We start from the raw sequence: 26,389 nt of genomic DNA on the forward strand, positions 1-26,389 counted from the left end.
AGCGAAAGGCCAAACTCCAGACCTTAGCAGGTGTCGTAGCTCAAGGGAGGAAGGCTGACTTGGATTTTGCCAGGGTATCTACTATTTTGTCCAGGTCTGGACCAAATAGTAACTCTCCATTAAAAGGTAAGGCCTCCAAGCCTTTGTTTGAATCAGCGTCTGCTCTCCAAGACCTCAACCACAAGGATCTGCGAGCAGACACTGCCGCCGCCGAACCCCTAGAGGTCAGCAGGCTAGCATCCAAAGATGCTTCTCCAATGTAGGAAGCGGCATCTCATCTGTCCTAACAACACCCTCTGGACATCCGGAACTTCATCCGTAAACGTATCCTCCAAGGCAGTGATTCCCAAACTCGGTCCTCAAGGCACACCAACAGTCCTGGTATTAGTGATATCCATGTTTAAGCACAGATGGTTCAATCAAAGTAACAGGTACTAATTGAGACACCTGTGCTCAAGTATGGCTATCCTTAAAACCTGGACTGTTAGTGTGCCTTGAGGACCGTGGTTGGGAACCCCTGCTCCAAGGCGTTGGCCCAACCCTCAATGACCTTGGCCACCCAGGAGATGGCCATGGACGGACGGGGTACAGCCCCTGAGAGAGAGTAAATAGACTTTAGACAAGTCTCCACCTTCCTATCCAGAGGATCCTTCAGCGAGGATATAGACGGCAATGGCAAAGTAGCACTCCTGATGAGGCGTGTTACATGGGAATCGACCGCAGGCGGAGTTTCCCATTTCTTACAATGCGCCTCCGGAAACGGATAATTGGACGCCAACCGCTTCTGTGGCAGGAATCGCTTACTGGGCGTCTGCCAGGTCACCGCCATGTGATCAGTCAACTGATCAGACAAGGGGAACGCTGCAGAAGTAACCTTAGCTTTTTTAAAACTAGGATACCTGGACTTGGGAGCGGGGGTGTCTCATCCTCAATCAGAAGAATGGCCCGCACCGCCCTAACCAGAGCCCGCACATTGATGGAAGACTTAGTGTCTACCTCCTGGACTGAGGCATCTGAGGCTGAGTCATCCTGCACCTCACCATCATAGGACCCCTCAGAGTCCGAAAAATGCGCAGCCTGCGCCATAACTGTGCGTTTAGACGCCCTGGAGGGCACGTCACTGCGCAACATCGACTGAAAAGCCGAAGATGCTGCCGCCAGATCTTGGACAGAGTGGGATAGCGCATCCACCCAGGGTGGAGGAGCTGCCACAGGAGCCTGAAACGGCACCACAGCCTGCTGCGCCACAGGGGTGGACTGTATATACATTGGCAACCCCGCATAGGGACCAACAGGCTGAGACCCCGGGGGAGTCTGCAATAATTGTGGGACACCCGGGGAATGGGGGATGGTAGGCTGGGGCAACGCCCTAGTAGGGACGGCAGTCGGGGCCGACAGACGGTCCGCGATGGACACCAGCACCTGGGAAAACATCGCCCATGGTGGCTCCTGCGACATAGGAGGTTTAGACGTACCAGGGACCGCCTGGCACCGTCCGCACAGGCGTCCTGTGACAAATCCTCCCTATCCACTCCTGCAGAACAGCGCCTGCAGGCGAACAATACCGGAGCCACGGCGTGCTCAATCTCAGACATGACAGACTATATAGTTATATGACATAGGAAGAAAACGTGCGCACTCACCAGTGTGCTGGACAACAGCCCACAATATGGCCCTGTGTAGCACACAACTGTATGTGACGGACCTCACAAATACGTGATCTATATAAGTGAGGTCAGTAGAAACACCCTTCCCCCGCACACCTGTAGGGCTCGTAGGAGAAGGAAAGGGATAGGTATAGGCTGACAGTAAGTAGAAATTAGCACAGACAGGCAGCACTAGCAAAAAAGTCACATACCATGCAGGAAGAAATACTCACTGCACCTTTCCACTACAATCAACCTGCCCAGATTCAGTGTCTGGGAGGGCTATAGTGCTGTGTACACTGTCCTTTTGCAGGGGAGAGGTACACAGGGGGACCGGTCCGCGTGCTCCCTGAGTGTATCTGCTCTGCCACTGGAGAAAATGGCTGCTGGAGACCTCAGAGGAGGAGTGGCCGAGTATCTGCAGCTCAGCGACGCCAGACTACTAGCTCAAAGGCGCGCTGAGCTGAGGAGCCGCTAGACAGGGAAGGCTTCCTCCCCTGGCTAGCAATATTAAGCCCCGGGTTGCCGGCATCCCGCTTGCCGCGTTATTCACCCTGGTGGTCTAGTGGTCTGGCGGGGTATGCCTCCAAAGGAGGGGGAGCCCGCCGCCACCGCTAGCGCCCCCGGTCTGTCCCCTAGACCGGGGGCATGGGACTGCATTTAAAAGGAACCCGCGCACCGCCGCTAATCAACGGTGCGCAGCTTACCTTGATCTCCCCGGCGTCTCCTGCAGCAGTCCCGGGGGAAACCAGAGTCCGGCTAGTACAGACTTCCCCCGCCGCGATCCCCAGTTCAGTACTGGCGTCGCGGCGCCAGCAGGGAGAAGGAGCGGCAGCGTGGGCGTCTGTACAGACAGCCCATCGCTGCCGCTCTGGAGAAAAAAACTGTAGTATAAAAAAAATAAATTTAACAAAAGTTAAAAAATAAAAAGCTTTAGGGGGCTGCTCCTGCAGCCCCCCCCACCGTAGGGTGACCCGACTCCGGCCGGGCACCATCTTAAACTGAGGTGCCTATGGCTCGGGGGCAGGGTATAGAGGAGGATGGACCCAAGTGCATCCTGGGAGCAGCTAAAAGCTTTAACTCCGTGGTGCCCGAGGATCCAGGATCCAGCTCTACCCCAAGGTCACCCTGTGGACCCCTATGGACTCTGAAGTAGAAATTAGGTCACTTCGATATACCATGCTTTATATTATATTAAACTGTCACATGGGTTTTGGACAAATATACATAATTAGATGTGGTACAAAGGTCATCATATGACTATATTTGACTCACCAATTTGCATAATCAAAATCAAAAGCAATAGTAACTTCTGCTCCTTTTGGAATGTTTGAAATTGAATAAATGTAAAGATGAATAGTTCCTTCTTCGATTATGTGTCGTACCTGCAATATGAGAAGCAAAGAAAATTCCAAAATCAGGAAAAAAAAAAAAAAATAACATATAAAGAAGTGTGTTTGCCTCTGTGCCCAACATCCCCTATTTTCCAAGTTAGAATTTCAGTAAAAAAGTTGTGTGAAGTGACTGCAAAATCATAGTCATTGTAACTAAATAACATGCTGAAAAAAAAACATATTGCATAATCAGCTTTAGTATAAACATACCTCAGCATTAGGAGTGCAAGATCGTCTGATGAATCTCGCTTCATTACCAAATGTCCTTGCATCGACACACATTTCTAAACCATGAATTTTAGAATAAAATAAAACAAAAGGGTATGGCCTAAAGAAACAAAAATAATAATAGATTAAAATGGGTTTTTTTTTAAAATCTGAAGAATCATAGAAATCAAGCTAATTTTATAACACTGATATATACTTTTCATTAATAAATGTATTTACTTTAGTCATCAAATTGTTATCTACGGATCCTTCCTAACTACATATTGATAGGCTATTTACACATATATAGATAATTTGCATTTACATGCCTAGTTTTATTTAGTACTGTTGCTTAGTAGAGATAAGCAAATATTAAATTATTCTTTGTAATTATTTTTGAATATCGGTGGCAAAATGTATTTTAAGACTATAGAAAACTTGTAATTATACTTTCGGCAAGCACACATACCTCTTAAAGAAATATCCATTAGCCTCAAACTGCTCACGTAGCATGAATTTTCCTCTATATTCAATAATTAAAGTTTCGGGAAGAAGATCTCTCGCTGCTTTTAATATTTTTTTGTTCTTCTGCAGATAGCTCTAGTGAAGAAAACAAATATAAAATATGACAAAGGTTTCCAAATAACAAAATCAGTTTACAGAATGTTGAGCGAGTGGAGTTAATATTTAAATAAACAAACAGTTACACAAGAAAGGTGGTGACCAGCACATGGTTTGGGACCTCAGATACAGATTCTCACGATTGTGAAATATGCAATCCATCCTACTGGGAATAATCACCAACACTTACCCAGCTAAAAATACAATGGAGTAGTCTAGCCTAAAGCCGTGTACACACTTGTCGATATTTTGAATGATATCGTTCACAATATCAGAAAGTGTGTATGCGGTAAACAACCAACGATGCACACTCCCGCTGGTCGTTTACGATATCCCCAGTCGGCTGCAAATGCTGCCCAATCTGGGGATATCATGAACGATGCCATGCGGCTGAATGCAGCATGGGCCCGCTCCCGCCAAAAATCTGAGTACCAATGACGTCTAGGCCAAGCTGGAGCCACCAGCAAGACAGTGCCTCCGTCTTGTTTGAACATCCGAAGAACTCGAGGAAGAAGGAGACTGAAGGGAATAGGTACGCAAACTGGAAGGTCCAGTTCACGGATAATGCACCTACAAAAGGTTGCCTCGGCATCTCCTCTTCTGGACCTGTACACTGGCAGATTGGGATTGTGTCTGGGAGGCCCCATCTGCTCACTAGGAGTTGAAAAACCTCTTGGTGAAAAGACCATTCCACGGGATGCACGCTGTGACAGCTGAGGAAGTCTGCTTCCCAATTGAGAACTCCCAGAATGAACACCGCAGAGATGGCAGGGAGGTGACCCTCGGCCCATGTCAGAATGCGTGACTTCCGTCATTGCTGCCCGACTTAGAGTGCCTCCTCGATGGTTGATGTAAGCCACCTTTGTGGCTTTGTCGGACTGTACCTGTACAGGTTTTCCGCAAATTATGTTTTGGGCCAGTATGAGGGCCCTGTAGACAGCTCGAAGTTCCAATATGTTGATTGGCATGGTTGATTCGACCGATGTCCAGTGAACCTGAAAGTAGTGTGGACCGGTCACTGCTCCCCTGACCCAGAGACTGGCGTCCGTTGTTAGGAGTACCCAGTCCTGGATCTAAAAGGGGCAACCCTTGGTTAGATGAGATGTCTGTAGCCACCAAGAGAGGGACAGACGCACCTCCGAGAGAGAGTACCATTGTCTAAGCTTTGATCCGATGGGGTAACCAGTTCCACCTGTAGATGATCAGCCTTTGCCAAGGCCTGGAATGGAACAGAGCATATTCCACCATGTCGAAGGTGGATACCATGGATCCCAGAACCTGCATTGATGAGTGGATCGACACCCGGCGACAGTGGAGACATCTGCACACTCGTAGTTGAAGTGTGGAGATCTTGTCTGATGTCAAAGATTCTCTGATCCTGAGAATCCAGCAGGGCTCCCAGATGAGTCGCTCTGAGGGATTCAGGGAGGACTTTTCCAGTTGATTAACCATCTGTGCATGGTTAGCCTCAGATGGTGGTGAAGCACTTCTGGGGATCCTAAGAGCAGGAGGTTGTCCAGATATGGTAATAGTCAGACACCCTGACCACACAGGTGGGCCGCCATGATGGCCATAATATTGGTAAACAACCGTGGGGCTGTGGATAGTCCAAAGGGCAGAGCCTGAAATTGGAAGAGTTGCTGTAGTATAGCAAACCGGAGATAATCGCTAATGTAAGGGCGCTATAGGTACGCGTCCTGAATATCCGGAGATACCATAAAGTCCCCAGGCTCCATAGCTAGGATGATAGAGCATGGAGTTTCTATCTTGAACCTGGGTACCCTGAGGAATTTGTTCAGGGATTTGAGGTTACGCCGATGAGACCCATTCGGCTTTTGAACCAGAAAGAGTAGAATAGTAACCGGTCCCTCGCTGAGATAGCGGGACTGGCACAAATTTTCCCTGCTTGCAGCAAGGACTGTATGGCTTTCTGGATTTGTAAGGCCTTGCTTGGGTCTGAAAGAGGGCCTGTGTAGAAAAACTGGTGGGATGACCATCAAAGAAATGAGAGAGCATACCTGTGAGAGACCACATCTCTTACCTAAGCATCCGTGGTGGTTTGACACCAGCACTGGGCAAGTTGAAGAAGTCGGCCTCTCACTCTGGGATCCCCCAGAGGGAGGCCCGTCCCGTCAGGCTGAGTGCTTATCCTCGGATTTTGAAACAGGGCGTTTGGTGGTCCAGGCCTGCTTGGTCCTTGGCTTGGACCAAGAGTGGAAGCCGACTGCCTAGGAAAGGACTGACCTATAAGTTTTCCTTGAGAACGAAAGGACCTAAAAGATGTAGTCCGAGGCTTTGCAGTAGCAGTTGCTGAAGGCAGAAATGCAGTTTTTTGATGCTGCCTATGTGGTTACAATCTTGTCAAGATCTGGGCCAAACAAGATCTCCCCATTGTAGGGTAACACTTCTAGGCCTTTCTTGAGAGTCCGCGTCTGCCGTCCAAGAGCGTAGCCACATGGTACGGCAGGCAGATACTGCCGTGGCAGAGACTCTGGAGGTTAGGAGACTGGCATCCAATTTCACTTTTCCAATAAGAAGCTGCATCTCGTATGTGAGCAACAAAAGACATCTGATCCCAAGAAGCTTCTGAGGGAAAAGTGTCTTCAAGTGCGTCAGCCCAGCTCTCTATTAGCTTTAGCCACCCATGCAATAGCCATGGTCGGACAGGCAACAGCCTCTGAAAGAGTATATAGATTTAAGGCAAGATTCAACCTTTCCATCCGTAGGGTCCTTCAATGAGGATACTGTAGGAATAGGCAACGTAGCGCTTTTAATTAAACGTGTAAAATGTGAATCCACCGCAGGGGAAGTCTCCCATTTTGAACAGTGAGCCGCACAAAGTGGATAACAGGAGGTCAAACGTTTTGGGGCTGAAACCTCTTACCAGGCGACTGCCAGGCTGCCGCCATGTGTTCAGCTAATTGATCAGATAACAAAGGTAAGTTCTTACCATATCTCTTGTTATCTCTGTTTCTACGAAGTCCATAGGGTCCACAGGGTTGACCTTGGGGTATAGCTGGATCTGGATCCATGGGCACCACGCAGTTAAAGCTTTAGCTGCTCCCAGGATGCACTTGGGTCCGTCCTCCTCTATACCCCGCCCCCGGCCACAGCACCTCAGTTGGTAAGCAGCCAAGGCCGGAGGAGGAGACTAAACAGAGAGAAGGAAGACTGGAACACACAAGAAACCATACTCACAGAAATGGGAGACGGAAAACCGGTGACCAGCCACACAGCCCATTTGAAGCCAGGTGCGTCAGGGCGGGCGCCCTGTGGACCCTATGGACTTCGTAGAAACAGAGATAACAAAGGTAAGTTCTTACCATATCTCTTGTTTTCTACTTCAGGGTCCATAGGGGGTCCACAGGGTTGACCTTGGGGATGTCCCAAAGCAGTACAACTAAGGGCGGGGACGCTCCTGTGCTGAAAGGAGTACCCGGCGCCCAAAGGATGCATCCTGAGAGGCAAAGGTGTCAAACGCATAGAACCTCAAAAACGTTTGAATTGAAGACCAAGTGGCCGCCTTACACAGCTGAACAGCAGAAGCGCCACGTCTAGCAGCCCAAGAGGGACCCACAGAACGAGTGGAATGAGCCTTAACAGAGGCTGGCACAGGTAAGCCCTCCTGTGCATAAGCCTCACAAATAACGGAACAAAGCCAACGGGCTAACGTTTGTTTGTTGGCAGGCCAACCCCTCTTGTGAAAACCAAAGAGGATAAACAAGGAATCAGACTTCCTAACCGAAGCCGTCCGGTCTACATAAATTCTAAGCGCCCGGACCACATCTAAGGAAGTCTCACCAGCTGAAAGATCAGGGGACTGAAAAGCTGGCACAACAAGTTCCTGATTAATATGGAACTTCGAGACCACTTTGGGCAAAAACTCAGGACGAGTGCGGAGCACCGCTCTGTCCTGGTGAAAAATCAGGAAAGGAGGGCGACAGGAAAGCGCCCCCAAATCAGACACCCTCCTGGCCGAAGCAATTGCCAGGAGAAAAACCGTCTTAAATGTCAGCCACTTGAGCTCCACCGCCTCAAGAGGCTCAAACGGAGGACCCTGCAGGACCCGTAGCACCACCGCCAAGTCCCAAGGAGCCACAGGAGGTACAAAGGGAGGCTGGATCCTGAGAACACCATGGAAAAAGGTGTGAACGTCTGGTAGTATTGCAATCCGCCGTTGAAACCACACGGACAAGGCGGACACATGAACCTTCAGAGATGCAAGGCGTAAGCCGAGATCCAATCCTGACTGAAGAAATTCCAAGATCCTAGAAACTCGGAACACCTGAGGATCATAATGTCTGGACTCACACCACTGAAAGTAAGTGTGCCACACTCTGTGATAAATCCGTGCTGAAGCAGGCTTGCGTGCCCTGAGCATGGTACCAATAACCGAACTGGAGAAGCCCAGAGACCTCAAGACGGCTGTCTCAAGAGCCACGCCGTCAAAGACAGCCGACCCAGATCCGGGTAAAGGCAGGGCCCCTGAGACAACAGGTCCCGACGCTGAGGAAGAAGGTACGGAGCGTCGATGGAGAGGCTCCTGAGATCGGAGTACCAAGGACGTCTGGGCCACGCCGGAGCTACCAGCACGAGCATGCCGCCGTCCTGCTTGAATTTCCGCAGAACCCGAGGAAGAAGGGATATCGGAGGAAACAGATACGCCAGGTGAAACGTCCATTTCACGACAGCGCGTCCACCAGACTTGCACCTGCGTCTCTTGTCCTTGACCCGTAAACGGGCAACTTGTGATTGTGACGGGAGGCCATCAAGTCCAGCTCCGGCAGTCCCCACCTGTCCACGAGTAGCTGAAACACCTCTGGGTGAAGCGACCATTCCCCGGGATGCACGTCGTGACGGCTGAGGAAGTCCGCCTCCCAATTGAGGACTCCGGGGATGAAGACCGCCGAGATCGCTGGAATGTGACCCTCCGCCCAAGTCAGGATACGAGACACCTCCGACATCGCTGCCTGACTGCGAGTTCCGCCTTGGTGATTGATATACGCCACCGTGGTGGCGTTGTCGGACTGCACCTGTACCGCCCTTCCGTGAAGAGCGGGGCCGGACGACTGCAGGGCCCTGTACACAGCCCGCAGTTCCAGGATGTTGATGGGGAGAAGTGCTTCTTCCGCGGACCAACGACCCTGAAGCGACAAAGAGCCGGTCACTGCCCCCCAACCCCGGAGACTGGCATCCGTCGTGAGCAGGACCCAGTCCGGGATCCAAAATGGGCGCCCCTCGACCAGATGAGCTGTCTGAAGCCACCAAGCCAAAGATAGCCGAACGTCCGGAGACAACACCAGCACCTGAGAGCGGATCCGGTGAGGTAACCCGTTCCATTCTGATAGAATCAGCCCCTGCAGGGGCCGGGAATGGAACTGGGCAAATTCCACCATGTCGAATGTCGACACCATGGACCCCAGAACTCTCATAGCCGAATGGACCGACAGGCGGCAACGGCTCAGGCAACTGCGTATCCGCAGCTGTAGGGAGGCGACCTTCTCCGGAGTCAGGAAGATCCTTTGCTGACGCGAATCCAGCAGGGCTCCCAAATGAACCATCCGCTGTGATGGAATCAGGGAGGACTTTTTCCAATTTATCAACCACCCGTGTGCTTGCAGGCAAGCGATCGTCAGGTGGAGATGTTGAAGCAGTACCTCCGGGGAGCTCGCCAGCAACAGGAGGTCGTCCAGGTACGGCAGCAGCCGTACATTCTGGTTCCGAAGATGTGCGGCCATGACCGCCATAATCTTCGTGAACACCCTCGGTGCCGTGGAGAGACCAAAGGGTAGCGCCCGGAACTGATAGTGGTGTTGAAGGATAGCGAACCTCAGATACCGCTGGTGTGAAGATGCTATCGGAACATGGAGGTAGGCGTCCTGGATGTCCAGGGACACCATGTAATCCCCCGGTTCCATCGCCAGAATGATGGAACGTAAAGTTTCCATCCTGAACTTGGGAACTCTGAGGAATTTGTTCAGAGACTTCAAGTTGAGGATAGGGCGATGAGAACCATTGGGTTTCTGCACCAGAAACAGAGACGAATAATACCCCGTCCCTCGTTGTGATAGAGGAACGGGAACAATGACCCCTGCTTTCAGCAAGGACTCTATAGCCTCCTGAACCTGTAACGCCTTGGTCTTGTCCTGAGAAGGACTTGTGCAGAAAAACTGGTGGGGTGGTCTGTGCCGAAAAGACAGGGCGTACCCCTGGGAGACCACTTCTCGAACCCAGGCATCCGTGGTGGTATTGTGCCAGCACTGGGCAAATAGAAGAAGTCGGCCTCCCACTCTGAGGTCCCCCAGAGGGAGGCCCGTCCCATCAGGCCGCAGGTTTATCTTCCTGCTTGGAAGAAGGGCGCCGAGCACTCCAGGCTTGCTTCTTGGGTTTAGAGGCCGTCTTACTCGCAGACTGTCTCGGGAAGGACTGACCTTTCGCCTTACCCTGAACCCGAAAGGAACGAAAAGCCGAACTCCGAACCTTAGCAGGCAGTGCCGCCGAAGGGAGGAAGGCCGACTTGGATTTAGCCAGGGTGTCCACTATTTTGTCCAAGTCCGGACCAAATAGTAATTCCCCATTGAAAGGTAAGGCCTCCAGACCTTTCTTTGAATCAGAGTCCGCTCTCCAGGACCGCAACCATAAGGATCGGCGGGCAGACACCGCTGCAGCCGATACCCGCGAGGTCAGCAGACTAGCGTCTAAAGAAGCTTCTCCAATGTAAGAAGCAGCGTCCCTCATTTGTCCCAACAACGCCCGCTGGACATCCGGAGCGTCGTCCGGGAAGGTATCTTCCAATGCATTGGCCCACCCCTCAATGGCCTTGGCCACCCAGGAGATGGCCATGGACGGTCGGGCCACCGCCCCGGAGAGGGAGTAAATAGACTTTAAGCAAGTCTCAACTTTCCTGTCCGTGGGATCCTTCAACGAGGATATCGACGGTAATGGTAAGGTGGCGCCCCGAGTTAAACGGGTGACATGGGAATCCACCGCCGGTGGAGTTTCCCATTTTTTACAATGTGCCTCAGGGAAGGGGTAATTAGAAGCCAACCGCTTCTGAGGAAGGAATCTCTTACTTGGCGCCTGCCAAGCTACCGCCATATGATCCGTCAACTGATCAGACAGGGGAAACACCGCAGAAGCCACCTTAGTTTTTTTGAAACTAGGAAACTTCGACTTAGGAACCGGTGCCTCATCCTCTATAAGAAGAATAGCTCGCACCGCCCTAACTAGTGCTCGCACATTAATGGACGACTTGGTATCCATTTCCTGGACCGAGGCGTCCGAGTCAGTGTCATCAGGGACCTCCCCATCATCTGAGGAACCCTCTGAGTCCGATACCTGAGCAGCCCGTGTCATGAGTGGGCGTTTTGAAATCCTAGAAGGCATGTCAGTCTGCAACATTGACTGAAAAGCCGAGGAAGCGGCCGCCAAATTTTGCACGGAGTTGGAGAGCACATCCACCCAGGGTGGAGGAGTCACCATAGGGGCCTGAAAAGGTACCACAGGCTGCTGCGGCACAGGGGAAGCCTGCATATACATAGGCAACCCCGCATAGGGACCCACCGACTGAGACCCAGGAGGACTCCGCAATAACTGCGGGACACCCGGGGAATGGGGGTTTGTCGGCTGGGACAACGATCTAGTAGGGAGAGCAGTCGGGACCGACAGACGGTCCGCAATAGACACCAGCACTTGAGAAAACATCGCCCACGGTGGTTCCTGCGCCAGAGAAGGTCTGGATGGGCCAGGAGCCACCTGGCATCGACTACACAGGCCATCCTGTGACAAATCCTCCCTATCTACTCCTGCAGAACAGCGTCCGCAGGAGGCCAACACCGGAGCCACTGAGCGCTCAACCTCCTCGTCTGACATGACAGAATATATTATATATCTGGCACCAGGGTAGAAGTAAAACGCACTCACCGGTGTGCTGAACAACAGCCCACAATATGGCACTGAGTAGCACACAACTGTATGTGACGGACCTCACAAATACGTGATCTATATAAGTGAGGTCAGTAGAAACGCCCCTCCCCCACACACCTGTAGGGCTTGTAGGAGAAGTAAAGGGATAGGTATAAGCTGACAGTAAGTAGAAAATAAGCACAGACAGGCAGCACTAGCAAAAGTCACATACCATGCAGGAAGATATACTCACTGCACCTTTCCACTACAATCAACCTGCCCAGATTCAGTGTCTGGGAGGGCTATAGTGCTGTGTACGCTGTCCTTAATCAGGGGAGAGGTACACAGGGGGACCGGTCCGCGTGCTCCCTGAAGATCTGCGCTGCCACTGTGAGAAAATGGCCGCTGGAGACCTCAGAGGAGGAGTGGCCGAGTAGCTGCAGCTCAGCGACGCCAGACTCCGTGCTGAAAGGCGCGCTGAGCTGAGGGGAGGAACCGCTGACAGGGAAGGCTTCCTCCCCTGGCTAGCATATTAACCCCAGGGCTTGCCGGCATCCCGCTTGCCATATATCCCTGGTGGTCTAGTGGTCCCACGGGTTATTCCTCCTCAGAGGGGGAGCCCGCCGCCACCGCTAGCGGCCCCCCGTCTGTCCCCTAGGACCGGGGGCAAAGGACTGCATGTGCAGGCAAAACCCGCGAGCCGCCGCTAATCGGCGACTCGCGGCTTACCTTGTCCCCGGCGACTCCGGCAGCAGTCCAGGGAGGGACCCAGAGTCCGGCTAGTACGGACTCTGGCCTCCCGCCGCGATCCCCAGTGCAGTACTGGCGTCGCGGCGCCAGCGGGGAAGGAGAGCGGCAGCATAGACAGCCCGTCGCTGCCACACTAGAGCCTCTGTTTTAAAATAAAAATCTAACAGGTTTTTTTTTTTTTTTTAAATAGAAAGCTTTTGGGGGCTGCTCCTGCAGCCCCCCTGCGCAGGTGACCCTACTCCGGCCGGGCACCAACTCAAACTGAGGTGCTGTGGCCGGGGGCGGGGTATAGAGGAGGACGGACCCAAGTGCATCCTGGGAGCAGCTAAAGCTTTAACTGCGTGGTGCCCATGGATCCAGATCCAGCTATACCCCAAGGTCAACCCTGTGGACCCCCTATGGACTCTGAAGTAGAAAAAGAGAATTCTGCTGAAGCCACTTTCTGTTGTTTAAACAGTGGGTGTTTTGATTTAGGGGCTGGCTCATCATCTTCTATTAGTAAGAAGAATCTAACAGCTCGCACCAAGGCAGGAATATTAATTTTAGACCGGCTTTCGTCCTCCCCGTGAGGGGAGTCAATGTTAGAGAGATCAGCATCTTCTGCCTCCTCAGATGACACTTCAGAATCTGAGAGCTGCGTGGATTGTGAAGATAACACGATGCTTAGAAGGCTTACTGGGTGGGGGCTTCTCGTCTTGTAACATAGCTTGAAAGGCCATAGGAGGTACCCACCAGACACTGTACCGAGCTAGAGAATATATCTACCCATGGAGGGGGTACATGAGTTGCCTGTATTGCCTGAACCTGCTGGGCAACCCCAGAGGGGGATTTACGGCCTGCTGTGGTAACCCCTTAGGGGAAATTACAGTCTGTACCGCTAGGCGGTCCCCAAAAGAAGCCAGCACCTCAGACAAGGAAGTCCATGGGTGCTCTTGTGCAGGAGCTGGGTGGTCTGATGGGCCTGGTGTAGTATAACATTTAACACAAAGCAGAGGTTCCCAATCACGGTCCTCAAGGCTCCCCAACAGTTCAGGTTTTAGAGATATCCATGGTTGAGCACAGGTGAATTAATTAGTACCTCAGTCAAATTGATTTAACCACTGACCTGTGCTTAACCATGGAGATTTCTAAAACCTGAACTGTTGGGGAGCCTTGAGGACTGCGTTTGGGAACCTCTGACAAAGTATCTTGCATCAAATCCTCCTCACATAAGCCTGCAGCACATAATTTGCATGATAGCAGTATGGGTGCAGATGCTTGCTTGCTACATAATATGGCACTGGGCATAATGCAACCACTGGGTATGTAGGATACAAGTAGGAATGCAATATACTGATCCTGTCTTAGGCTTGGGCAAGCTGCAGGAGCACACAGCACAAATATGGCACTGTGCAGTAGCCAACTGTATGTGATAACCCTCACCGATACATTTATTGTAGAGATGTGAGGTATTGGGTAAAACCCTGAATACACCTGTATGTTCGGGAAAAGTCAGAAAAAAAGGGAAAGATATATACTGACAGTATAGAGAAAGAGACAGGCAGCCCTAGCATAAGTCACATACAATGTAGAAATACAATATAACAGCAGAATGGCACTGCAATCAACTACACAGATTCTGTGGTCCGGCGACTCAACATCTGGTAGGCTATAGCGCTACATAACTTGACTCCAGGGAGAGGTAACGTAGGGGGACCGGACCCTGTGTTTCCCTGAGAGCTGTGGCTCAGCCTGGAGAAAATGGCCGCCAGAGACCTCTGACGGGGACGTGGTCGGACGAGAGTTCAGGGAAGCGAGACCTCAGAGGAATGGCGCCCTGAGCTGAGGGAAGGGGCCGCTTTAATGGGGAAAGCCGACCTGCCCATGCTGATTTTTAACCACCGGGACACTGGATTCCCACTCCATCTGTACCCTGGTGATCTAGTGGATCACTTTGGACAAAGCCTGTGTTCTCAGCTCCTCCGGTCTGTCCTCTGAGACCGGAAATATGACTGCCATCCACGGGTCAGCGCCTTACCTGTTCCCATGCATCCGGGCTGCAGTCTGGGTCTGTCCATGGGGCCGGCAGGCGAGGACCCGGGGATGTCCGCCGAAATCCCCAGCCGAAGCTTGCGTTGCGGTGCCCAGAGGGGTGATGGAGAGGCAGCGAAGACGTCCTGTGGACAGTCTGTTGCTACGTGTTCAGCAGAAAAAAAATAAAATAAAAGCTTTTTGGGCTGCGTAAGCAGCCCACTGCATAATGGTGACCCGACTCCAGCCGGGGACAGACGAATATGAGGTGCCTCTGGCTCGGGGTATAGGGGGTTGGACCAGTGCATACTGGGAGCTGAAAGCTTTAATTGTGTGGTGCCCGGTCCTCAACCACCACCTACACCCCCAAGGTCTCCCTGTGGAGCCCTATGTACCCTGAAGCAGAAATTTCTGTTTTATGTGGTTTCCATGTTTTGACCTAGTGAAGGATATTGTGCTAGACACAGATATAGACCATTCAGGACAATTACGGACAACAGCATTGTTTTTTTTATCTGAGCAGCTGCCACACTGAAATATGCAGTTGATAAGCACAAAAATTTGCTTCAAGCTGTTTTAATAGCTATATAGGCTGGCGTATGAGTGTGATGAAAAATAAATGTAAGCTATAAATACTTATGACCAGCATCCTTTAAATCTCAAACAATCTTGCATTGCAAGTCTCAAAATAAAGTTTCACCAAGACACATGCAAAATAGAAGGACAGCTGCCTTTTGGGAACAGGGAAAACACCTGACAGGTAAAATGCTGTCCCTTTCAGCCGAATATAGGGGGTCATTCAGACCCACTCGCGAGCGGCAGTACGCTCGCAAGTGGGTCGATGTTCCCCACTGCGCATGTGCACGACGGAGGGAGCTCCGTCGTGCGCATGCGCGAGACCCGGCGAGCTTCCCATCGTTCCGGGTCTCACACCAAAGGGGGCGTGCTGTCGATGTTGATTGACAGCACGCCCCCTTTGGTGGGCGTGCCTGCCAGACAGAGGCGTTCCCATGGGAACGCCTACCGTCTGAAGCCGGCCCCACTGACATCACTAGTGATGTCAGTGGGAGTGATTTTGGCTCTGATAGAGCCAAAATCACTCCAGGGCTTGTGGCTGGGAAACCCGACCGCAGGGTTTCCGTCGCAAATCCGATGGTCGAGACCATCGCGACCATCTTTTTGGACGCTCGTATATGCTGTGGGTGGTGACCCACAGCTATACGAGCGTCCAGGAGGACGCTCCATTTTAATGGAGGAGGGCCCTGATTCAGAGCGAGCGCTCTGGTCAGAGCGTCCGGCTCTGAATCAGGCCCATATAGTGATTCTACTGAAACACAGAGCTATAGGAACCTCATGCTTTATAATAAACTTGCTTGCACCTATTGACTACATGTAGTTAACAATTATACAAATATTAAAAACACATTAAAATAAAAAAAAGCACACAAATATTAAAATATAACAAATAAATTAAAATAAAAAAACACAATTTTTGGTGTCATTTCACTTCCTTATCTGCAATCCTATGATTAGTAATTGCATATATTGAAATAAATGAATGAAAATACTTGCTGGTGGGTTGCAAAACAAGCACAATGTGTGCTAACTATCCTACGAAAACCTCACATTTTAATTGTGCTAGATTAACACATACACAGCAAAGAGCAGTTTTTTATTTTACATGTTAAAAGTTTTTGTTATTTTTGTAGGTATACTCCTAGAGCTTAGCAACACTAAGCAAATCCACTGAAAATAGACTTACCTCTACTGGTGGCTTAAACATGAGACTGCTGGAACCAAAATTGGACTTTCCAACCTGCTCGTTTTTGTCACTGTCATAACCAATCCTTAGAGCAATCCTTTGGGCCTCTCTTTGAACTCCTTCACTGTACTGATTGTTACTTGCTTCTTCATAGTGGTCCATCCAAGCTTTGATCTTATTCTCCCATCCATATGTGGTATTGTCAGAAGGATCAATTTCTGGAGCAGTACCCTAAAATTAATGGAAAGATTCAGAAAAAATAAATAAATAAAAAATCTTAGATGACCAAGTAATACAATCTAGATAATCCATTTGTTCATTACAGTAAACACAACATGTTCACACACTATTACTATGCTATATAACACAAAATAAATTTACTAGAGAAGTTTTTCTTTGACTCAAGAAAGAAATGTGACTAGGTGCTATTAATGGTTTGTTTTTACAGCAATAAATGGTATTCTAACACAAAAACATTTGTTTTAATACTTAGAAAAATGTTAAATTTAAGCACAAAGGTGCTGATGCGGAGTTACTCTTGTTTGTATTTGTAAAATGCATTCACTTAAAAAGCTACAAATAGGTAAACGTTTTAACTACAGGTTGAGTCTCCCATATCCAAAATGTTTGGGACTAGGGGTATTTTGGATATCGGAATATTCCGTATTTTGGAATACTTGCACACCATAATGAAATATCTTGGAAATGGGACCCCAATATACACACAGAATGTATTTATTTTTCATATACAGCTTATACACAGAGCCTGAAGGTAATTTTATACAATAATTAAAAAAATGTTGTGCCTTAAACAAAGTTTGTGTAAATTGAACCATCAAAAAGCAAAGGTGTCACTATCTCAGTCATGCTCCAAAAATTCTGTATTTCTGAATATTTGGATATGGGAGACTCAACCAGTATCGTAAAATGTGTGCAAGTAATGTATGTGACACGTTATGTCAGGATCAAGTGAAGAAACCACCTATCAGCATTAGCAGTGCATTTGAAATTGCTAGCAATCATCATGTATTTAAACCAGTCCCTAGACATTAGATAATGATACGGCTTGGTCAGACACATATGCATCTGTGTGCTGGTCTACATCTATTCATGGTGACATGAAGATGCCTTTATTGTACCCTGCCTAGATTAGAACGCCCCTATCCCAGTCCAGTCACAAGTGGTCATATCAGAAATGCAGACATCTTCACAGCTGCATAGCATGTGACCAGTTGTCAGGTCACTTGCAGCGCTAATTTATGTATTGTACAATTAACAAACAGACGTAGGTCTCACTCTGCATCAGCCCAAAATTGCATGTAATACAGCTACAACAGTAAAAACAGACTACCTTAACTCTGGAAGATTTTCTAGATCCTTCTCTGAAGGCCTGAGTAAACAAAAGTTGTCAATATATTTAATAGCATATCACCTTCACATAAAACTTGTCTATTTAGAAAGTAAATAAAGCAAAATCATAAGTTAAATCAAAAGCATCATGTCATATATTCTAAACTCTTCCTACATAATAACCGAAAATTAGATAACAGACCATATATTTACATGGGGATCGGTATGAAATACCGCCGGACATAGCAAATCCCGACGCCGGAAGAACGGCAGCAGTGAAGATTCCGACAGCTCCAAAGGTAAGTATTTACTAACTCTCAAAGGCACATGCTCTAAATGGGGTGGAGAACCTTTTTTCTGCAGAGGGCCATTTTGATATATATAACCTTATTTGCAGGCCCGGTGCAGACGGCGCCCCCTCCGTGTGAAGTCACACGGGGACGGGGCCACAATCGTCAGTGATTACAGCAATGCCTGGAGCATCCTGAGGATGGTCCGGGGAACTGTAAGGGCAGCGATGTAACCGTCTGAAGAGTCCTAAGGACGCTCCAGGCGGCACTGCTGCATAGATTCTAGCCGCAGGGTGCCATTCTAGGTACCCTGCTAGCCAGACCAAATGATTCCGTGGGCCCAATACGGCCCTCGGGCCTGAGGTTCCCCATCCCTGCTCTAAAGCTTAAGGTCTGATAGCTCAACACTTTTGCAACTAGAGTACTGTATTTTAGGCAATGTTTATTGTCCATTATATCATTTTTAAAGTTTAGTTTACAATGAGCTCAAAATATAAATACAAATTTAACCTTTCCTTTCTTATCCCAGCACAAACTCAGGCCAAACCTAGGGTAATTTGATGACTGTGTATTAGAAGGAAAAAAAAAAAAAGGTATTAGCATCACATTTTCTATATACCTCCATAAATATATCGCAAGTTTTGGCTTGTATCAAGCTGAAGTTAGAAAGAGGGTACCCTTTAGTAACTATGACATATGGGTAGTCTGCAGGTGTTAATTAGGAGATTCTGCGATCAGAAGTGCAGACCGGCGGCCATAAATGTTCCATGATCCGTCGGAGGATCAGTAAAATTATACATGTTAAATTTCATGGATTTGCAAGTCACAATCATATTTTGATAGTGATCGGCAAATCAGTGAAATCCTACATGTTGGATTTTACCGAGCCTGCAACACAGCATCTCGACAATCCGTCGCTGGTGTATGGAGACCATATCAGTTGCAGAGGTGAGGACCTAAAGCAGGAACTAATAAGCAAGCTGGCTCTGATGATATTGGTCACAGCCGGCGTTTTCAACTATACTAGCAAACTGTCAATGGGAGAAAACTGTAGTACAGAGACCCACCAATGTATTATGGTTGGGATAAGATGCTCAGGAGGTCCTCACAACATATTTATTATTGAATCCTTAAAAACTCTAATTACGATTAAAAACACAATCAAATATTGGATTCCCTTGCCTTTTTAGATTTTGCCGTATTTTGTTCCTTTTCTCCACTCTTCTTCCTCTTCTTGTCATTCACCTTTGTTACTCTGGTGGCAGTAAGAGTAAGCGTTGTAGGAGTGTGCTGGAAAGCGGTATACAGCTCCATGGGAACTTCATCACAACTCTCCGTTGCACTGGTATCACCATCTTTAAAATCAGATAGACAAATATAAAGCTTTTTAAATTAAACTTATTAGGTAAACCATTTACAACCTATAATTGTCAAACGATTTTTGAAATTAAGAATAAAGTTAAGTTTCAAAAATCATCTGGAGACTGGCCATATTAAAAAGGGTAAAATTTGAACAGAAATCAGAATCATTCAAGAGACTGGTTTAGAAAGCAAGAACAGAAAACTATCCACTTCAATGGAGACATTAAAAATTGAGGTCCACTTTTCCTCTACTGGACAAGCGCACAACCTCCATATCATGGTGACCTCCTCACCCCCCTCTTGCTCAGAACTGGGGAAGGCACTGCGTATGTCACAGCATCCGCAGGATCGCACAGAACAGCAAAACTCAAATCAACCACTACTAAAGAGGAAAAAAAATTGTGTCCCCTACAGTGCGAGTGGCATCACTGTACCACTATTTGCAAAAATGGGACGCCAAAACCGGTGTTAAAAATAAATTGGCTAATTGTTACACATTAAACAAGAAAAAATGGCAACCTGCTTATTATCTATATAAAATAAAAAAAATACTACATAATGCCTTTAAGCACTTACAAAATAGCAAAAAAAGGATGCCTCTCTGAACACATGCAACTTTCAGCATGAAAGGAAACCTAGCAAAATGCAGTTTAAACCATTGCTGAACACTTTAGTGACATATAATAAAATACAAATACTGTTCTACTTTAAATGGAATTCCTCACCTAAACGCTAGTGTATTGAGAACACAAAGGATAAAATATTATTTGAAGTTTTCTCACAACAGCAGAAAGGTATGTATTCATGTTATGTATTTTAATGTTAATTTTAATAATTACATCAGTATTATTTTGAAATCTAATTGAAGTTTTAATAAAATCCCACAAAACTATTTAAAAGTCAAACAAAGACTTGCTACACTGTCTGCAAAAACTGTAACCTATTTGTGCAATAACAAAACAATGAATTTGATGCATATACATATCTGCAGTTACACATTATATTCTATATTGGAGAAATTTAAGTAGTTTGTGTAATCCCCCAAACATATTCTAACATGTGTTCTACCTGTAAGGTTCATAGCCATACCCGATTTCATTATGTGTACTTAGAGAGAAATTATGCTGTTAATTAGTGCAATCATACCTTTTCTATAGAAATTAGTTTTGTTTTTTTTATCTTGGTTAAAATTTTTCTTGTTTACTATTATTAAAATCTGAGGTGCATTGGGTTTTACACACTCAACACATTTACATACATGAGTGAGTCAATGTAAAAACTATCTTTTCTATTCATTTCTAGTATTGTGGTGGATTAGCTACACTGATGCCTCACCGTTTTGAGACAATATCTACTGTTATATATGCAGGTTTTGATCGTTCACACAATTATATGTGTACACACATACATAATGCTGCCAATACTGCTTCTCTCCATAGTTTATTAACTACTTAGAGGGGGCAATTCAATTGCTGGCCACTTTAGATGGGCGATATTCAATTCTTGTTCCAGCTCTGGGTGTCCGTTGGAAAATGTGTGAAAAGCTGGGCTTTTCGTACATTTCTGCTTGCCACATCAGGAGGAAGCGGAGCAGATATATTTGGCACCCGCAGTATGTGTGACCGAAAGGAGCAATAGTTGAACTGCTCGGTCGGGTGCAGGACACCCAAAAAACATACGGGGGTGACTTCCGGTGGATTTCCTTTAAATATTGGGCTAATGCCAGCACCAAGTTTCCTTGAAAAAGACTAGCTATAGGGTAGAAACGCGTTGGTGAAGAGTGCTGGTATGGTTCTTTTAAGCAGTGAATAGACATTAGTGTTATATATATAGATTGATGGGTGTATTTTTCAGCCGATGCCCTGCTTTCTCTAAATTACCTGTTTGTACCTTGTCTGTTTAACTAACTGCCACCATACAATTTTTAGGTTATTTTTTTAGTAGAATAAAAGCCTGTCTTTACATTATTGTTATTTGGGATTGGCTTCATTCATACTCCATATTACTTATCTGGATTTAAGCATCAAGGAGTCTGAAAATCTACTCCCCAAAGAAACCCAGATAGGAGGATTACAGCTCTGTATAGAGTGAGAATGTTACGCTCCATGTCTGTATGATGAATCATCAAGTCCCAAACCCTATGTAAAGAAACCTTTATATATGTGGAATCTTCAATGTTTTCCTGTGAGTTGGGTACGTTGTGGTTTTTTGTCACATATATTAGTTGAATCCAACACTCATAGGTGGTGTCTCATTGCGAGCAGATATAGACGTACTATACCATGATGTGCCTTTTGTTTTCTTTTCACATCTACAATATGAGACAACTGTAACCACCAACCAGAGGACATCACGAAAGACAACTCAATGTTACAGACTGGACCAAACCATATCTAATACCATTTTGGACATTTAAGTATGTTCATATACTCTTGTGATAAGATTGAGATGGACTTTACTGAGCACAGAAACCTATAATTTGATTGTATTGTTTGATTTGTACTGAGGTAGACAGTACCATCTATCCATGGGGGAGGCAAAGGATATGAAGGGAGTACCTGCTGTGGCCATCCCATAGGGGGAGCTAGCACGGGGACTGCTACTTGGTCCGCAAGTTTTGCCAGCATTTTTGAAAAAGCAGCCCAGGGTGGGTCCTGAGGAAGAGACACCAGGGCTAATGGACCTGGGGCTGTGTAACAATTAGTATACAGACCATCCTGAATGAGGTCCTCTGGGGCAAAGCCCGCTGAGCAGGACTTACAAGATACCAGACTAGGAGGAGCAGCATCAGGCTTCTTGTTGTTTTTTTTCCTCTGCCAGACATAGTCACAAGAATAATAGAATACACAGTATGATACAGTGCAGTGAACACCCTGAAGTATGTGTAATATGGCACATTGTAGTGTGAAACTGCGCTACAAAGTATGTGCTAGTCCTCACACTTATATAGAAGATGTGAGGTACAATGAACCTCCAATACCTTAGTAGGTCAGGGTATAGTAGAAAAAAACGGGGACAGGTAGAAACTGACAGTATAGAAAAGAGAGATTAGCACTAGCACAAGTCACATATAAATGCAAAAAAAACCACATTACATATCTGCAATGGATGCTAAAATCAACTACGCAGACCGCAGTGGCTGGTAGGATATAGTGCTGTATAACCTGGCCCGTGGGAGAAGTATACAGGGAGACTGGACCCAGTGTTTCCTAGAGACCTGCTTGCCTAAAATGGCTTCTGCGCCTCTCTGAGAGGGCGGAGGGTGAGGGAGGAGCAGCTCAGGGAACACCAAGACCACAGTGAAAAGGCGCCCTGAGCTGGGGGAGGGGCTGCAGGGAGAGCGCCTTATCCCCTTACTGACGTTAACCACCGGGTCCCCATGCCTTTATAATATGCCTCTGTGCCAGTATCGTTATGCCCCGGTAGTCTAGTGGAGTAGCGGGCAAGCCAGTGTCCACATCAGCGCCCCCGGTCTGTCTCCCAAGACTGGAGGCAAGACTGCACTAAGATGCGGGTCCCCGCAAACGGGATTCCGCCTTACAAGACCCCTGGGTTCCGGGCTGCAGTCTGAGGTCCGGGAAGCCTGCTAACTAGTCCCCCTAGCAGTATATTTTGGTAAAAATAAATAGTACAGTCAAATTTGGAGTACTTGAAAATGGGTGCTAGCTTAATTTTATGTCTCTAAAGTGAACTTTAAAAAAAAAAAAAAAAAAAAGAAAACCCCCTCATACATGCAGCTGCAATCCCAAAAACACTTGGCCCCTCCATAGAGCACCCCAAGAAGTCTCTTTCTATAGTTTTTATAGGTCCCCCACTTTTTACTTTTTTGCCCCCAAAACAAAAAGTATTTTTTGTGGTGCTGAGGTAAATTTTTTTTTTTTTTTTGTTGATTTCTCCTTTGGGGGGCTGTCCCGAGGATTGAGTAGTTTCCCCACGTTTGCACCCCAAAATAACGATTTTGCACTTTTTTTCTCCTGCTATTCATAGGAGATACATTTCCGCAAATTACAATGCATTGACTTTTCGCTTATGCGGACTCGTTTTGTAATTGAATATGGAAATACTTTGAAAACAGACGGAAAGTCAGAATCCGCAGAAACGTTTCTCCAAACTGCACTTTTCGCCTCTAATTGAATCCGGCCCTTGGTGTCACAGCGCCACGTAGGAGTGATGGGGTAACAGCACAGATGTCCGGAGGACAGTCTGGTGCTGCTCTCCCATATGGTAAAAAAAAAAAAGTAAATGAAATTATAAAATAAAAGCATGTCCTGCTTATTGCAGCCCTCTGTTAAAATGGTGGTGCCCTCAGGCTGTGGGCGGGGGTATAGGGGGAAGGGCCGGGGCATCCTGGGATTGAAAAGCTTTGCTGTCCGGTCCACCAGGTCCCACCTACACCCCAATATCTCCCTGTGGAGCCCTATGGACCCTGAAGAAGAAATATGCTTTTTGAGGTTTTGAAAAGATGGATGCTGAAGTTCCAAAAAGTATTTCTTAGTGGTTTTTAAATCGCATATCATAAGAAAAATTAGAAAAGCTTATTTCTTGCAATTTGAATAATAAATCAAGACACACACTTTTTGGCCTTTAGGAGTACATAGTCTTTGGAGTGTGGGAAGGAGTAAGCAAACTAATGGTTTGCTTATAGAATACATTTTTATTGAAAATTCTAAATCTTCTGCAAACAAAATTATGGAAATTGATGTTGGCGTGTTACCAGCCTTAAAAATTACAAAATAGGTTCAGCACAGTGAGAAAAGCAGTCACTGGTGAATAGGTTAAACATATCAACTCTTTTGCTTCATATTAAGTTGTTTCAGATACATAACGGCACAATACATTAAAAAAGAAGGGGCATTCTTAAATATCACTTAAGCACAAACCAATATCCCACATTCTACATGCAAGGCAGATGGAACATACAGAATAAATTCACACACTGCAAACCATTATACCCTTGGAAAATCAATTAAAAAATAATCTTGAGAAATTTAGAAGGTAAGCAAACTCAGTTTGTTGAAAATAATTGTAAGTAATTAAGGAGTGGGGGTTAGGTCACACTTGAAATGGTACCTACCAGATAAAAGGCTTCCGTTGTTGCCTCTACCATTGTAGCAGGTTTGAAGATCATCTGCATTAGAGTCACAAAAGTTATAGCCCAAAAGGTATGTGGCACTCAATAAATAACATTATCAGTGCACTAACACTCTTTGCCTCTGAGCATGACCAGATTTATCTGTTCACCTAATGGCAAAGAAAGTATTGCCTCCTTAATAGGCTTCACCATTGTCCCAACTATGAAGATGATCTATGTAACGGCATCTAAAATAGTAATGCTCAATAATTAAAACGGAAAAAAAAAGTAAAAAGCACAAATTAGTGGTGAATAATGTTACTTTCAATGACTGGGCTTTGATTATAGGTCCATTTGCCATGATGAGCAGTGTTTACTGTAAGGTGATGTACACACTTGATTTTGTTTTAATGGCAAAAAATTAAAATACATAACTTCAGGTTTAATACACTGTTTCACCTAAGAGTGTTTATAGTATAAATACCATAACGGTTTTAACACACATTCCTATCAAAGTTTCAGTGAAATGGACAATATTACAACCACATACTATACTAATCCTGCAACTGACAAGAAACTACATGTCAGAACTTCTACTTCAGAAGTGTTTTAAGATCATGACTATAGAATAAAAAAAATAATCTAACTTTAGCTAATTAAACATTAATGTGAAACATTTTAAGTAACAAAAAGTAAAAATTTCTTGCTAAAACATTTTATTTTTTTGACCCAATCATAGCTTACATTATGGATGTGTCCACATCTAATCAAATTATGTCTCCTTTCCTGACTACAACGATCTATGTAGATTTCTAGTGCTATCTCGTACACTGTAGAAGGTTCATCTGAGAGGAACCCGAGTCTACATTTACTATAAAGTAAAAGTACAATAGTGATAAATCACTAAAAAGGTCTTATGTTCCAAAAAAGGGACATTTTGAAAATCTGTTTGACACATCCCTTAGGTATAAATTACTTACTCCAATCAACAACCAAAGATATTGTCATAGCCTTATAACTGCATTAACTGTTATTTCAATCAAAAGTAAAAACCTCAATAGTCTAAGTATATATTAAAAAGGGATTTAGAGATGTTAACATTAATATTTCATCCAAACTGAGAAGTGATGTCACAATTGAAAACATTTTGAAACTATCTAGGGACAGCATCTGTTGGCTGCTACAGTTTAATCCAAAAAATAGCTAGTTTACACCTAAGGTAAACAGAGAGGTGTGTACATTTATAATTGTAGGTGTTTACAGCAAGCCCACGGTGACTTAAATATACAATAGGGAGTAAGTTAAGATCCTATAGAAAGTCCAAGTGTGGGGGCGGGGAAAAAATATTTCATAATATTCCATGTATATTGGACATTTTCCCATTAACCAGAAGCCAATCATCTCTATAGGGAACTGGGGGCTAAAGAAGATTGATACTAGGACATTTGACAATTAAAGTGCAAAAATCTAGTCTAAACAGGTTTCATCTACCTGACAAATGTTCTCTTTTTCTTTGTTGAAGCAATACTGCTCGCTCTCTGTCCAGAACCCTGTTAGAAAAAAAACAAGAGTTCAGTCATACAACATTGAAATGGAAAACGTCATGAAGAAACAGGTTGAAGGCTTTGAAGAAAAAAAAAAGAAGAAAAAAAAAAAGAAGGTTACATAAAGAATAGAATCCCTACCGCAGCATTACGGAGGTTTGCAGATTTTAGCGCTTACAAAACAGCATTTTGTAAACATACATTTCTCCAATTTGGTGGTAAATTAAGCAGGGCCACTAGACAAGCAGTGGAGTTAGTAAGATTGTTCAAACACACGCAGCTGGCAAAAATAACATTATTTTCTTGAAAATCCAACATATAAATGTAAAAGCAAAATTAATAGCTTACCGAGGCTGACAGCGCTCACATAAATAGATATCTGGAATATTTTGTCTGTCGATACCCATGCAATCTATATGTTGCCATACACTGAAAAGAGAAAATACATAAACAGTTGCCTAGACAGAATTGGTATAA

The 26,389-nt window shown here is 46.1% G+C and overlaps 1 protein-coding gene across 7 annotated transcripts in view; it reads right to left on the reverse strand.

The window, feature by feature from the left end:
• Window positions 1-26,389, reverse strand: part of KMT2E (lysine methyltransferase 2E (inactive)) — a 134,746-nt gene that overhangs the window by 76,878 nt on the left and 31,479 nt on the right. For 5 of the 7 annotated variants that reach the window (XM_088480236.1, XM_088480235.1, XM_088480233.1 and 2 more), the window contains exons 5-13: window positions 26,261-26,341; window positions 25,860-25,918; window positions 24,372-24,425; window positions 19,118-19,290; window positions 17,647-17,685; window positions 16,296-16,526; window positions 3,717-3,847; window positions 3,251-3,368; window positions 2,922-3,031 (exon numbers count right to left, since the gene is read on the reverse strand). In XM_088480236.1, the coding sequence (XP_088336362.1) occupies window positions 2,922-3,031; window positions 3,251-3,368; window positions 3,717-3,847; window positions 16,296-16,526; window positions 17,647-17,685; window positions 19,118-19,290; window positions 24,372-24,425; window positions 25,860-25,918; window positions 26,261-26,341 (996 nt within the window). The remainder of the gene's footprint in view (window positions 1-2,921; window positions 3,032-3,250; window positions 3,369-3,716; window positions 3,848-16,295; window positions 16,527-17,646; window positions 17,686-19,117; window positions 19,291-24,371; window positions 24,426-25,859; window positions 25,919-26,260; window positions 26,342-26,389) is intronic. The other 2 variants (XM_088480238.1, XM_088480234.1) reach the window with 1 other exon arrangement.

The sequence above is a fragment of the Taudactylus pleione genome, unplaced genomic scaffold (assembly GCF_031769625.1).
Source record: "Taudactylus pleione unplaced genomic scaffold, aTauple2 ptg000251l, whole genome shotgun sequence".
Lineage (NCBI taxonomy): Eukaryota > Metazoa > Chordata > Amphibia > Anura > Myobatrachidae > Taudactylus > Taudactylus pleione.